We start from the raw sequence: 16,226 nt of genomic DNA, 5'->3' as shown, positions 1-16,226 counted from the left end.
TACCATAAGCATGTCTACATAGATACAGACCATGAGTACAACCACATTTCTGATTGTGTATGTGTAGATCCTTCTTAATAAACTGATGCAGGTTTTACAGATTCAGATGGGAAAAAGTGTATTAGATAAGTGGGTGTCATGAATCAAGACAAGGCATTGGTGGAATAAAACCATGAGAAAAATGATTCAGCATACTTAAATTTTCTTTAAAAACTAATTTTTATTAAGACTACTGAAAAATACATCACTTATATATGATTTACAAAAAAGAAACGAAAACATTTTAGGACACCTTTGTGTTTGAGTGTTTTTTAAAAAATCTATGAACACATATTGAAAGCAATAATTTTATATTATTTTCCATGTCTCCTCTACATGAGTAATTTTCAAGTCACTTATATATAATTTCACATAACTATCATTATTTTTGCACATTTGACAATAAATGTGAATATTGAATGCTTTCCCACAATGCAAACATAGGCTTGAGAACCAATATGACATCACTCAGGTTAGCAGCTCTGTCTGTTGACCATTTACCAAACATTTCTCACATGCAGTTACACCCCAGAGGGAAATTTTGTTTGCAAAAGGGAAACGTTGCAGCAAATCTTTTCCACACTGCCTACATACTTAGGGTTTCTTCCTTCTGTACATTATTCCCCTATTCAATGGCATTTTTGTGCACTGACTGGAATCCACCATTGTTTAAAGCAAAGAATTACTACACAGAGGGAATCCTTTCATGTAGTGACAATTTGTCTCTGCAAATTTGTCCTACATTTCCTTATGTACATAGGTTTTCTTCCCAATGTGGGAACTTTTATGTTTATAAAGTGAGAATTTATCAACAAATCCATTTAATTGTTTCTCATATAAGTAGGGTCTTTCTGCAGAATGAATTCCTCTATTCACACAAAAGCTACTACTACAGCTGGAAAACATCCCAAATTGCTTACGTAGATAGGGTTTATTGTCAGCACTTTTCCATATTGATTGCTTTGTCACATTGTATCATTAGAGGTTCTACCAAGTGTGAATTCTTTCATGTACAATAAGGTTACCCTTGTGACTGAAAGATTTCCCACATTGCTTACAAACAAAAGGTTTCTCCCCAGTGTGAATTCTATCATGTACTTTACATCCTGAGGCACTATTGAATGCTTTCCCACATTTGTTACACACAAAAGGTTTCTCCCCTCTGTGAAATCTTTCATGTATAATAAGATTACCACTGCTATTTTAAGATTTTCCACATTATTTGCATAAGTAGGGTTTCTCCCCAGTGTGAATTTTAACATGTGTTAAAATGAGGCTTTCCTGAATCTTTTTCCATATTTTTTGCATGCCTAGAGTTTCTCCCCAGTGTGAATTTTAACATGTGTGTTATAACCTGAGGCTGTCTTGAATCTTTTTCCACATTTGTTGCATACATAGAGTTTCTCCCTAGTGTGAATCTTAATATGTGTCTTACAATTTGAGGCTCTACTGAATCTTTTTCCACATTTGTTGCATGCATAGGGTTTCTCCCCTGTGTGAATTCTATAATGTATCTTACAATCTGAGGTTCTCCTAAATCTTTTTCCACATTTGTTGCATACATAGGGTTTCTCCCCAGTGTGAATTCTATAGTGTATGTTACAATTTGAGGCTCTCCTGAATCTTTTTCCACATTTTTTGCATGCATAGGGTTTCTCCCCAGTGTGAATTTTAACATGTGTGTTACAATCTGAGGCTGTCCTGAATGTTTTTCCACATTTGTTGTATACATAGAGTTTCTCCCCAGTGTGAATTTTAACGTGTGTGTTACAATTTGAGGATCTACTGAATCTTTTTCCACATTTGTTGCATGCATAGGGTTTCTCCCCTGTGTGAATTCTATAGTGTATCTTCCAATCTGAGGCTCTCCTGAATCTTTTTCCACATTTGTTGCATGCATAGGGTTTCTCCCCTGTGTGAATTCTATAGTGTATCTTACAATCTGAGGCTGTCCTGAATCTTTTTCCACATTTGTTGCATACATAGGGTTTCTCCCCAGTGTGAATCCTATCATGTATGTTACATTCTGAGGCTGTGCTGAATCTTTTTCCACATGTTTTGCATACACAGGGTTTCTCCCCAGTGTGAATTATTTCATGTCTTTTACAGCTACCACGTGTACTGAATGCTTTCCCACATTGACTGCATTCATATGTTTTCTTTCCAGCATGAAATTCTTTATGGTTTTTAAAGCAATTACTGTGAGATAGTGCTTTTGTACACTTCTCAGTTATATAGTGTTTCTCTCTACCATATTTTCTAACATCTTTTTCAATATGGTATGAAGAAATAAAACTATTTTCACAGTGGTTTTGTACATATGAGCTCCCCGAAATGTGACTTCTGTCACGGATTTGAACACTGTCAGGTGCTGCAGAGACTTTCAAACTTTTCTTACATAGAAAGGATTTCTTCCCAGGGTGAGTTTGTTCACTAAGGTCAGAGATGTCCTCGCCACATGGCCCATACTGACAGGGTCTCTCTCCAGTCTTCTTTATTTCATGCTTCTGAAATGACTGGAAATCATTGCAGGTTCCTATATCTTCATTATATTTATATTGCTGTTCTCCAATTGTCAAGTAATTTTCTTCATCATATCTACAAAGAAATACAAAAAAAAATATCAATCATAATGGTAAGTGCTGCATATTAATAGTTGAGATTTAAAATGACAAATTTGGCTTGATGCCTGATAAGTAATTCTGATTATTAACTAACTCATTGTCCTGCAGGATTTCTTTCAAACTACTATTCATTCAAAAAAGGATGATTTTCTTTTGGTAATTTTAAATTGATATATGACTCCAATATATATTGTTTTAGGAATCTGTTACAAATGACTAACAAATATTGATCCTTGTTTTAGCTATTCAGGTCTTCATTCTCCCCCTTGTCTATTTAGCCTGATCATCTCTCTTATCTACAGAAAGTAAGGCTTTCTAGTCACATATTATTTCTCTTTACTTTTACTCTTCAAATATGCTTTTAATTTCCCATTTAAGAGAAAGGCTGTGATATTTCCATTTCTGTTTCTGATTTATTTCACTTAAGGTCCAACTCTTTGTTTCTTGGGAAATAATATTATGGTTCCTTGTATAGTGTATTTTTCACTGTGTAGAGAGTTAAATGCAGATCTTAGACAGAATTACATTTGCTAACCTATTGTTTGTTTTTTTGAGAGATCATCATATTGACAATGAACTTGCTCAGGCTGAAGTTTTAGTTATCATCCTGCTGATTCCACCTCTACAATGCTAAGATTGCAAGGATGCACCACCATAATGAGCTGAGTCCACATGTTCTTTACCCAGGCATACAGTGATGGGCAGCTTCTCAGAGCTGACCTATTGTAAGTTGATTTTTGTATTAGATATTTTGAATGCCCTCTCATATGCAGCATTGAACAATACACTGTGTGGATCACTAACACTTGATAATTTTACTGTATTAGACAATATAATGAGAGAGCCAATGCACATAAATGACACAGTGCAACCCTCTCAACAGTCAGGAGGTAGTGCCAGGAGGATCACTCTGAGTTTCAGGCCAGTATGGGCTGCACAGTAAGTTCAAAGTCAACCTGAACTACAGTATAAAACCATGGCTTAAAGTTAAAAAAAAAAAAATAGAAGTATACACCAATGGAGGTACATGTGAAACAATATGAAACATTTTATTTTTCAAACCTCTGAATATTCATTACCATGTTTCTGTGCTATGTATTCATCAACAATGCATGAGGAATTTTAAACACAAACAGCTCAACATTCTATAGGATATTATGATATACTTATTATAACACAAACATTCATTTGCATTTTGAATACTGATTCTATGTGAAAAGAATTCTAGATCATGCAAGTCTCAGTATTCATATATATATATACGGATATTTTGAAGATGAGTTTCTTTCAAAATTCACAATTTGTACATATCCTACATATCAGAAAACAATATTTAAATTTACTCTCCTACATTTCCATGATATAGATCATGAAGGCAATTTTTAAACTGATGTGTTAGACAGTGTATTTTGTTGCACAATATAAGCACTGTCCTTGATTCCTACATTGAAATACTTTTCTATGGATTCTCAGGTAATAGAAAATCAAGTGTCTCCTTTGGTATTTTTGGAGTTTAAATAAAGTGAAACATGATCTCATGGCTTCAAGTTCCTTTTTGTAATATTTATGCACCCACACTGACACTTAAGGATGTTCCCTTTATCTTACATGTGTCAATCACCTTAGATTTCTTGAAAAAGTTTTGTCCTCTTCTTTAATTTTCTGATTATGCCATATTCTTCCTATATCACACACATAGAAATAAAAAATTCACTGTAACATTAAATTAAAATATCACTGGTTCCAGTTATACTCGTGGTATAATATAATCAGTTCTGAGATATATAAGCAAATATTATAATTATCAAATACATTAAACTATATATCACTAAGCAATAATTAATGCTATTTTTATAAATAAACATATCAACCTTACCTGTCATCATAATATTCATATATGTTTCCCACATCACACCTATGTAGAGCTTCTTTTGGAATGGAGTCAGCAAATGCCACTCTTCTGCGGTGAAGTTCACAGCTATATCCTCAAAGGTCACTGTCTCCTAAATAATGATAAGTGTCCTGAAGTTCAGGTACATGCAACCTGATATATCTCAGCTTCTGTCATAATCAGTCTAACTGAAGTTCATTCTTTCAAGTATTGACTACATGCCATGGCCATCAAAATTCGAGTACAATCAAATATAGTCACTCAGTAACACTGATGCTAGACTACAACATATTGTCAAAGCAATCACGGAACTGTAGCATGGTTTTCCTGCAGGGTAACCTACACTGAAGTTTTTCACTGACTTTAAAACAGAGCTCAAAGAGGGAGTCTGCAAACCACCATTCTCAAAACACTTGGTTATTTATAACACTGAGTTCATCTTTCTTTCTAGAAAGCATTTGTAGTATTGAAATTGGTTTCATTGATAAATGTTTAGTTGAATATGAAAGGTTTATGAATTACTGAAATTTAATGAAAATAAAGGTTTATTTGACCAGTCTTTAGACAAGGAAATTAGGGAAAGTGTAAGCCCATAGCTCAGGAATACCAAAGTATCACCTTGTACTTGAATACTAGAAATTCTACCTGGGTGTAAAGGAAGACAATGTGGGAAAGAATATTTTGGAAATGCAGTGAAAATGGAGGTATAGCAAAGTAACTGGTCACTAAATACAGAAGGAAGAGTTCAGCCCACTGGGGTAGCACAGGCCTGTTCTCCCTGAACTTGAGAGGCTGGTGTAAGAGGATTACCAGGAATTTCAGCAATGCCATGTGTAATGTCCAGTCTGGGCTAGGTAATAAGGACAGTTCAGACTACAAAGTGAGGCCATTCATCAAACTCCATCACCAAATGAAATCTAAAACTAATTCAGTCATTTACAAATCACACCTTTGTACCAGGGATATATCTTAGTGGTACTAGCACTAGGCTGATGTGTCCAAGAGCCTGAGTTTAAGCTTTAATACCAAAAAGAAACAAGCTAAACACACCTCTGATTTTTTTCAACAATTATAGAAGAAAGTTAGAAAAAATCTACAAACATTCAATACTCATGAGGAAAGAAATATTTTGCATAATAAATATGAAAAACATTTGAAGTTGAACATGTATCTCAGGAAAGAAAGATAATCTTCGATGCATCCACACTGAAGTAGAACACTGTTCACAATTCAGCTTGAATCCTGGGAAGAAAGCACAATCTGTTTCACTAACATTCAGAGAGAAAAAGATATGTGCCTAGAAATCTGGCCTGTACAATCTCTTCACCTGTGTGCATTGATGATCCATTGAAATTGGCAAGACAAACATGCATGAATATGTAATTTCTATTATAAAACACAAAGTTAATGAAAAACTCTTCTCAGAAGAAAATCAATCAGCCATGAAAATTAGAAGAAATTTAAACCTATAAAGACTGAACTGAAACAAAAAAACATTTATATGAAACACAACACACAGACTTTACATAAAGCGTTAATGCCAATGAGCATAAACCTAGAAATAAGCAAAAACTTATTTGACCTAGGATAAACACTGAATACAAAAGAAAATCTAAATGGCATTTGTGCAAAGCACCAAAAATATTGAATTGTGGAATAACAAAATAATTACATTTTTTAAATCAACACTCAGCTCCTACATTCCACAAACTCCTTTACTATGCATTTTATGAAAATCTACAGACAAGTGATTTCTTTCTAATGTCTAGAAAATACTGTACACTATGATTCCTGGGAATACATGTGATTCTTTTGAAGTGAAACTAAAGAGTCAGAAACTGTAACCAAGAGACTATTTTAGAAAGTAGTTTGGCCTTGATCCACATCCCAGCCCCCATGAACAGCGTGAGAAATGAGTAAATTGAGAAACACCACAAAACCTCACAAAATGTTTCTCTGTGCAATTTCTAATGTAGTTCCTGAAATCTTAAAGGGAATAAGCTAAAAGAACAATCTCTGTGAAATAGCACACATAGTAACCTTTGGAAAATTTTGAAAGTAGAATTGTCATCAATCATGTAATAATACCATCTGAGCAGAAGGAATTTCATCACCTGGTTACTTTCATTCCTTGCTTAAGACCCAATGGTGAAACTTTCTGAATACATGTGAGACAGTTTCAATGTTATCACTAAACCTAAACAAAAACTTTTGAGAATAAGATTTTCTTTAAATGACTAAAACAATAAATTCCAATACAGGTACTTATAGCTTCATATCTGTTTATCTGTCTTTTCAGACATGAAATGATGAGACAGTATCCATATTAGGTAGTGATCAGCAAACTACAATTGCAAACATCAGTGCAACAAATCCACAGCTAATAGTCATGTTCACCAAAAGGAGAAGTGCTATCAGAAGAGGAGGTCACATTCCTCAGGAGTACAGCTCAGATTAAAGGGACTGAAACATAGCTGTGGGAGCTCATTAATAGCTAAAAACCAAGGCAATGGGCAAATACTCTCACCACCTAGGGAGCAAGTGGCAATTATGTAGATGCTGATGAGGATAGATTAAATGGAAAGTTATGCAGAAAGTCATACCTGGGTGGCACTGATTCAACAAAATCTGTAAGCTACATTAGCCTGACTATATTATATCTGTATAATCAGCAGCTCTTTAAACACAACTATCATTGCTTCATCCATATCCCATCATACAGAGGAACCAACTACATAAACAGAAACAGGATAGGAAGAGAAAAATCAGTCATTTACAAATATATTTAAGAATTCAAAAGAAGTCCATCAGTGACTCACAGCTCAAGAACACAGAGCTATCTTTACATTTACACATAAAATCAACAAGATAACAATTCAAAGAAACATATCAGATGGATTCTATCAAATGTTTTATCACAGAAATACATAGCACGCTGTCCTCACAACAAGCCAAGAAGTATTTATACCAGTGGCCCAGGTTCAGCACAGCAATACAGAATGTACAGTAGTCAGTGCAGTGGAAGTCATGCAAAGAAGGCTCTTACACAATAGTGGAATGAAATTAGAAATGAAGAGCAGGAGAAATTTAAGAATACTCTGAGATGATCAAATCATAAATTTTAAATGACATATTTCAAAAAAAACAGCTTAAACAATTAAGGATTTCACAATCTACAACAAGCAATGTACATTTTGAATTATTTCACTTATTCAAAATTGGTGACTCAAAATATATTAAAAACAATGAATGTAGGTACTGGAAAAGAACAAAGACTTCAATTTCAGAACACTAGAGACCACAGGCCACAGGGAAGCTCATCAGTGAGGCTCAGAGTTGAGTTCATGGCATCACTCTACATCACAGTCTTGGAAGTCTGAGGGTAGGGCCAGCAGAGCACATAAGTGGCCCATTCCTAGCCACCAGGCGCTGAATTCCCAGCAAGAATTAGAGAAAGCTGCTGCAATACAAAAATGTTAAACCACCTCAAAGAAAACAGGATATTTCATTGCTCTATATTTGTACACATTCTAAAGATCAAGAGAGTAGAAACTTTTAAAAGTATTAGAGGCATTATTCGATAATTAATGTAACTAAATACATTAATATCCAAAGAAAAACATCAGTGGACACAGCAAGACACTAGAAACAAAATAAAATTAGCAGAGGAAGGAATACAAATGTATTCACTTTCAAATAACAGTGTATATGGTCAAAAGCTAAAATTCCAACAAATATTTAATAGAATTTATAAGATAATGTACCACAGACAACATCTCTGGATTGAAATACAGATATGTGCCATCTAAATATGTGTCACATTTAAACAAGTAGATTGAAATTATGAACATTATATCACATGTAATTCACATTGACATAATTTCAAAAGTCTGAAAACCACATATGAGACAACTATAAAAACACAAAGTATGTCACTTAGCATGTCCTTTTCAGCAATGTCCAGTAACTAACAATGAATTATAATAATTACTGGACCAATGGTGCTTCTCTCTCTGCACACAAGAAAAACAATTATTTTACAAGGCCAAGGATATAGCTCAAAAGCACAGTGTCCACCTCTCAATGTGAGACTGTAAGTTTGATTCCCAGTTTAAAAAAAATTGCCATGTACATGTTAATTCCCTACTTCAAAGTGATCAATTTGTTGAAGCCCCTTAGCAAGTTATCCTTTACAGCATTATTTCCCCTTTCTGTTATTTAAATTCCTATAATAACATCCAACTTTTAGCACTATAATATATAGAAGCAAAGGTATTTAACACTTTATTCATTTATCACATGACTGTAGATATAAGACAGTAGTTTACACATGCCTGAAAGGATGCTAACAATTATTTTCATCATGCCCAATGTTGGCATGTATTTTAAATTTTATATTTGTTAAACTTTTATAAACAGCGTTATGACATTTTTAAACAACCCTAAAAGATTTTAGAATTGTGAGCCTATGTTTGTTAATTTTGGAAGGCACCATCATGACAACGAAGCTCATTTGGAGGATATGGTTTATCTCTTTCAGAACTCGTATTTAAATTCTCATTTAACTTAGCATAGTTACATGTCTCTGGCACTTCCTATGACTGTGATAATATCCAACAATATCACCTGACTTTATGCTTTATCCCAAGGGAATCCAGATTCATGAAAACTAATCCTAGCAGGAGGGCAGAATGAAAGCTGCATGCAGCCCCACCTTCAACCCCTTCCCAGTGAGGAGGCAAGGACTCAGCATGGTAAATTTTCCATAATATCCCTTTCCTTCTCAAGGGGTGAAAGTTAATCTACTGTGGCTTTCTAATCTTTGCCAAGTAAAGTACTCAACTTGACACCTTTGATGCTTAGAATTCTACTGTCACATTTTGTGAGTTTGATAATATCTAAGTTTTAGGAAAGACATGTCTGGATGTGGATTCATGTGGGAAGAAAGCATGACCTATGAGATTACAACTGGTGTATGGCTCCTGCCTCTCATGCTCTGTATCTGCTGAAGAGTGTCTACTGGAACACTGATGATTTGATTCTTACAGCATGAGCAAGCCCAAGGCCAATATCCTAAAGCAATAGCAAACATCTGTGCTCATGCACAGAAAAATAAGAGCCTTGTTTTCCCCTTATTATTCGACCCAGCTGGTGTTGGTTGGTGTCAAGCACATACAAAGTGAATTATTTGCCATGTGCTATAAACCAGTTATCCACAAAGAAGTGTGGAGCTTTAAAAAAGGACTGGGAGATTCATACTCATCATGAGATATGCCACAAGCAATCATCATGAAACACTAATCTTTATTTGGCTAAGAATTCCCTTAAAGATATTCACATGTGGTAATTATTTTCTGGTTCTCTTAAATCTTTGCTGGAGAAAAAGGAAACATTTTAGCAAAAAAGCTCTATAGCAAATAGAATCACTTCCTGAGAACGAAAAGATTCACAAAATTCTGCAGCTTGTCATTCTCAAGAGTTCTACATCACACTCATGGATTTAAAGAAACAATTCATATCATGAAAAATCAAATATGCCCAAATCTTATTTTGAAATGGGAAATTAATCACAAAATACCAATGTGAATTTTCCATTTTTTTCTCTGCAACATCTCCTTACGATTCTACTTGAGTGTAGGCCCCAACTGCTCTACTTCGATGACTTTCATTCTCTTTTTAACTTTTAGAAATCTTTCTCATACAACTACACATGTAGTCAGTACTCTAATATGTCCTAAGCAACTTAGAAGCTCATCTCCCTTTAAAAAAGTGAAACTGCTGAAAGGTTGAATCCTTCTGAGGCTGAGTCACAGCCCCCAATGAAATTACAAAACTAAAGCTGTGTTACACAGATAATGTTAAAAAATATATTACCGAAACACCTGCTATGTCTAACCCTAACCCTACTGCCTAACCACTCAGCTCAGTTTCTGCCAATTTAAAATTTCCATTTTATCCTTTTGTCAAGCACTATGCTCAGACTGGACCACATCAGTAAAATAATAATAATAAAATCCAAGGAAATGAAGACACAAAATGCCCACAGTACCACTAACATTCCCAAACAGGATTTCACTTATCTCCTGATAGAGTTTCTCAGGAGAAACAGGTGAATACAGCTCTCCAAACTGGAAACAACTGGGTAATTCTTATACTCTACAGGAGAAAATATGAACACTAGAAGAAATGATACAAAAGTGGTATTTCAGTTTCAAAAGGAAAATAAATTGATCAACCTAAAAGTAACTGACAACAAAATGCATTGAATATGCTCAAAAACACACCTGCTATTGCAAACACCATTGCCAAGCATCAAATATATTCAACCTGCTGAACACAAATGCCTTCATCTGTGTTTCAGATCTAATAGGAAGACAAATTTATAATACAAAAACCAAATGTCACATATACCTTTCAGAATGCAGGAAATAGTGAGTCACTAACTGATCATCCATGGTGACCTTCTGCTGAGACCAGACACTCATCTCTGCATCCCCAGACATGAGCACATAAACTTACAATTGTGCCATGTATCACTCACTAGTAGAGACTACGTGTCAACTTCAAAATTCAATATAAGTTTAAATTGCAAACATTTTCTCCTCATTATCTAAGGGTCACATGTACTTTAGAAAAGATAATTTGGGGTAGACATAAACCCTAAATGTGTATCTCATGCTGAAAAAGCTCTTGCTCAGTTATCCAGGGTGGTCTTTGTTTTGAAACATTCCTAACTCTCCCAAGGGGTTGGTATTATACTTTTGAACCACCAAGATTCAGTACTGTTTACTTTACCCCAACATGGAAACCTTCATAAAATTCAGTGACATAAAAATGAAAACACTGATCCAGGCATGGTAGTGCATTCTGGAAACCCTAGAACTTCAGGGGATGATGCATGAGACTCTAACAATTTAAGACAGTGTGGACTACAGAAGGAGACCCAGTGCTCTCCACCAAAACAGAGGCACAACAGTATAACTAACAAGATAGCACATGTCTGACAACATGTTACAGGCAGCTGAGCTAGTTAGAATTATTACAGGCAGTCAGCCAGGGCTAGGCACTCCAATTAGCTGGCAAAGAGGACCAGATGTCTGGTGACTGAAGAGTAACACATCTATTGCTGTGGGGCAGATCTCAAAAGAAATGCAACCACACCCTTAGGTATAATCCTTATGGATTATGCATGGATCACCTTGAGAAGCCTGAAGTCACCTTTCCAACCCCCTACAGGAAGAGCCACATTGATCCATAAAGAATGCTTGCTTTCTGCCTGACTGACTTTCCAATTTGTCCCAGACTTAGTCAATTTTATCTGAACAATTAAACTTATTGATTGACCATAGCTCTCTTCCAACTTATGCCAGCCTGCCTTGTGAGTTCTTTTTTTTTTTCCCCTCCTTAGAATGGCCTCACCTCATTGTTTTACTCTATAAAAATTACTAGAAAATACAGTCTTTGGGAACCCATTTGGGACCCCTTCTGTCTTTCCGTCAAGACAGAAGCTTTCTTTCTCTCAATAAATACATCTGCCTTTCACCTCCTTTGTTCACATATTCATTTTTCAAATTCAGAGAGCATTAACTTGTACTGGACATATAGTAGGTTGAAAGTTTCATTTCCTATATCAAGATTAACAATCAAAGTGCTGGAAAATTCTAAGCACTTTGTGCCACCTTGGACACAGTAGTAAGACCTCATCTCAAAATGCAATAGAAGATTTTTTAAAAATTAATTTTTTTTTAAAATTTGGGAGAGTAAGGGCCAAATTTCTGATGTCAGTCTTAAACAATCAAAAACATCATCTATTCCTTGAAATCTTTGTTGTCTGACAGAAAATCTTTTCCATGCTACTTTAGCTATGATGTCCAACATACTTTCAAAATTCCAAAACTATTGCTCTAACTTCCTGTCTTACCTCAGAGATGATTAGGTGAACTGATCAGTAGACACAGAAGAAATATTTATCCATGACTAGGTCTCCCTCCTTTCTATAGGCCTGTGAGCCTTTTCCTACTCTCAGACCTAGCAAGCAGACAATCCTTCAGTGCCTTCACACTAGGTCAAGCTCATCTCAGAAGTCCTTTTCTCTTCTGGCTGTTGAATGGGCCTCTGTCCACAGGCCCCTGTTCTCCCATTGCTTTCAATCACCTTGACTTTTCTTGTTCCAAATAACATTTTTTCTGATTCTTTAATACTCATGCAGATCCTGACTATGTGAATATACCCCTACTTCAGTAAAAACTGCATCTCAATGTTGCAAATTTTTTTTCTGTCTTTCTGAGACAGGGTCTCACAAGGCAGTACAATAGGCCCTTGAGCTCACTTCATAGCCAAGATTTGTCTTAAGTTTTCAATCATCCTCAGGTATCAGCCCTCTGAGTGCTGGGATTAAGGACATGTGCCAACACACCCCATTCAATGTTTCAAATTTCAGGTCAAAGTCTAAACACAACCCTAAGGGTAAAGCCATTCTTTTAGAGGGGGCAATCTGCCCTATCCATTCTCGTAATTATCACATCTACATCCCTGTAGACACCAGTTTGCTGTGTTTCTCAGTGTGAGATTAACATGCACCACATACAGGAAGTTGTTCTCTGCAGGAACTTCCCCACAGGAGCTAATGAATTCCATCCTTCAAATATTTCACTGCTATGTTGTAACTAACACGCTGCCACATTGTTCTGTATGCATCATTACCCTGGTAACCCTGTGCTCTGTCTCAACGTTTGCCCCCTTTGTGAAAGACAATTGTTCCTAGAATAAGTTGACCTCCAGTCACCTATATTGTCTCGACCTTTGTCCCCTTTTTGTGAAATACAGTTGTGTCAGGAATTAGGAGACCACAAGTCGCCAAGTTCCTGTAAATAATGAACTTGTTGGCCACCTGCTGCAAAATTTCCACAAGGCAATTAACTAATCAAGAATTTCTGTCCCCAAATCAAATAGGCAATGAAAAGCCTTCCTCAGCCTTCCCCCCTCCTACTCCTGCTTTGTAGTTTTTCCCCTTGGAAGCCTCCCAATGTTATAACCTAAGCCCCCCTAGCTATCCTAAGGTCTGTTCTAAGGTATAAGCCCACCTGCTGCTTCCCCTCCCCTTCTCCCTTCAAATTTAACTAGGTTAAGTTTTAACTTCCTAAAGGCCATAAAACAAAGGCCTGAGGTAATAGCTCCTCTTCCCTACCCGGTAGCCCGTCACAAATTGTGTTAATTGTATTAGATTGTACATTCTTCACAAAAATAGCTTCGTTTATATCACAGTAATACCTGTAACTTGGCCTTACTGTAAATGTGTGTTTTCCTTTCCCTCTGGGCAAAAGATTGATATGTTAATCGATGCTCTCTGCTGTAAAGAATTGTAAAATCTTACCTAATTGATATGTTAACCATTGTTGCCCACTACAAATAGAACAGTTGTGGTGCTAAAGTAAGGTAACTAAGGTTGTTAATTGCTGTTAGACCTCTCTATTCTTTGCTAAGGAAAACAAGATTTCTTCTTATCTAAACTTGATAGTATGCAGGGAGACTTGCAATTGCCGTTTCTGCTTTGTAGTGCGTCACACCCCCATCCCCCTCCTTACATTGTGTGACCAGCAGCTGTTTGTGGATTTACAAGATAAAAAGTCCTGACTTTTAGCTGTGAGGTGCGCAGTCTCCAAATTGGCTTCCGGAGACTGGTCACCAGGCCTGGATTTTACCTAATAAAGCCTTTGCTTCCCAAATTTTAATTTCTTGCTTTCTTGGATTTTATACCGGGGTCCGAGTTATCACACCAAAAATCTAACATAGTTGCACAGTTTTGAAAATTCCAAGGCTACTGTGCCACTGGTGCTGTTATACACTGAAATGTATTTCAAAAAGGGGATGAGACATCTTTAAAAAGAAAAGAAATGCTTCATCTATGCAGGTACCCAGGGACATGCCTGTGTTCTAATTTTCAGAGCTGTGCAACCAGGTCAGGCTACAGGGGGGTTTCTAAAAGGCAAAATTGCAAAGTAGCAGGGAGCTAATGCAAACAGGCAGTTAATTATTGTGAAATGTTTTACAACCTACTGGTTGGGAGCCATGTGTTTTACAATCAATGGTCAGCTTAATTCACAGGAAACAGAAATTGGAACAAAGATGAGGGTAATGATGCTTTACAGAACAGGGTCGTGGGTCCTTAACTGGCTTACAACAGTGCCAGGTTAAATAAAGCACTCTTTCTTTTTAGATGTCATCTCATTTTTGGGGTACAACATTCACAGCATTCTAAACTGTATGGAAAACCCTGATTCAGTAATTCAATTGTAAAACAGTGTTGATTTACTTAGCTTATAAATTAGGCACTAGCTAAAGAAAGAGCCTGAGATAAAATTGCAAAATTTGTAGCTTTGATAAGAATTAAAAGGAGAATAGATGAAGACTCAGGGCTTTGAACCAGTAGGGATTTTCACCCCCACAGTAAAATGCAGATTACATATTTAAATATAAGTAGCCAGTTTATCTCTAAACCCTGTTTACCTTAAACCACACAAGAGGAAGAAATGGGTTAGAGAACCTGGGCTCAAAGTAGTTATTTTTTCTTGGTGCAGGGACTCACGACTATAATCTCCTCACACTGGAGGCTGATGAAGGAGCATGAGCCGGAGCTCAAAGTCAGGCCTGACTATGTAGATATGCTCTGTATGCAAACAATATAAAATAAAACAGAAAAGAAAGAAAGACAGATAGATAGCTGGAGATCTATTTTAAAGCCACAGAGCCTAGTGTAGCTGCCCTCTGACTACCCAGGAGGGAAGCATTCCAGAAGTCAAGGAGCTTTTCTAATTTTGTATTTTGGTTCCAGAACGCCACACTCAGTGTGGCGAGAAACTGTTTATGCAGTAACATCATTGCGAGCAGAGATCTCACAAAAGGAATTCAGATGATGGTTTTTTCTCACTGAGAAGAGAACTCGGATTTACCCCAAATCACTGAACTCCTCAAACACAGCAGTGCCTGGGGCTGCCCAAAAGGCTTTCTAAGCTTACAGTGGTTCTGCTTACCTCCTTCCAAAATCCACACAATTCCAACCCTTTCCCAGCTCAAATGCCATCATGTTACCATTGTGATGCTTGAAGGTGTCCGAGGATCTTTGCAGCACTCAATAAGAAGTCAAGGAAAATAGACGTGCTCTCAGCTCCCAGGTTCTCGCGCCAAACTCACAGTAAGCGCTTCTGCACCAGGAACCGGAAGAGCCCTCCTCCCTTAGCCCTCCTGATTGGCTGTGCAGCCAGCACTTCTGCACCAGGACCTGGAAGAGCCCTCCTCCCTTGGATGTGCCCTCCTGATTGGATGTGCAGCCAGCCCCCAACATTATCAATGATTGGCTCTTGGATCGGTCTTTGTCCTGTTTTGTCATCCTCAGCAGCCAGGATTAATACTTCCCTTTAAGAGCTTTACTAAGCTTTTTCAAGCTGTTCTGTGTTTCCTTAAGGGCTCAGTGCACTTTCCTGAAGATAGGTCCTAAATGTTCCCAGTGAATGTCCTCTGGAAGAAACAATCCCTTGAAGTCAAAATGTTATACTAAGATGCCGAAAAATTAAAATAATTGATTAAAAGATAATTAGCAAAAATAGTTAAAAGTATAGTTATTAGCAGTATTGCCATTCTTTACTGAGTTCATTACCCAGTAACCAAGCACCAAT

General features: G+C 36.6%; 1 protein-coding gene across 2 annotated transcripts; it reads right to left on the bottom strand.

Annotated features, from left to right (window-relative positions):
* Positions 1-200: 200 nt before the first annotated feature.
* Positions 201-15,798, bottom strand: LOC134477045 (zinc finger protein 664-like). 2 transcript variants are annotated; one of them, XM_063253916.1, is made up of 4 exons: positions 15,643-15,798; positions 4,540-4,666; positions 4,285-4,345; positions 201-2,637 (listed from the first exon to the last, which is right to left on the bottom strand). In XM_063253916.1, the coding sequence occupies exons 1-4, from the start codon at positions 15,643-15,645 to the stop codon at positions 1,350-1,352; spliced, it is 1,479 nt and encodes a 492-aa protein (XP_063109986.1). In that variant the 5' UTR covers positions 15,646-15,798; the 3' UTR covers positions 201-1,349. The 2 variants fall into 2 exon arrangements, with proteins under 2 accessions (XP_063109986.1, XP_063109987.1); XM_063253917.1 differs by having other exon boundaries at positions 15,585-15,785.
* Between the last annotated feature and the right edge of the window lie 428 nt (positions 15,799-16,226).

Source organism: Cavia porcellus, unplaced genomic scaffold (genome assembly GCF_034190915.1).
Source record: "Cavia porcellus strain 051 isolate PalLab524CR breed Dunkin Hartley unplaced genomic scaffold, mCavPor4.1 scaffold_7, whole genome shotgun sequence".
Classification (NCBI taxonomy): Eukaryota; Metazoa; Chordata; class Mammalia; order Rodentia; family Caviidae; genus Cavia; species Cavia porcellus.
The sequence above is the reverse complement of the archived record's forward strand: the minus strand, read 5'-3'. Positions and strand labels throughout refer to the sequence as shown.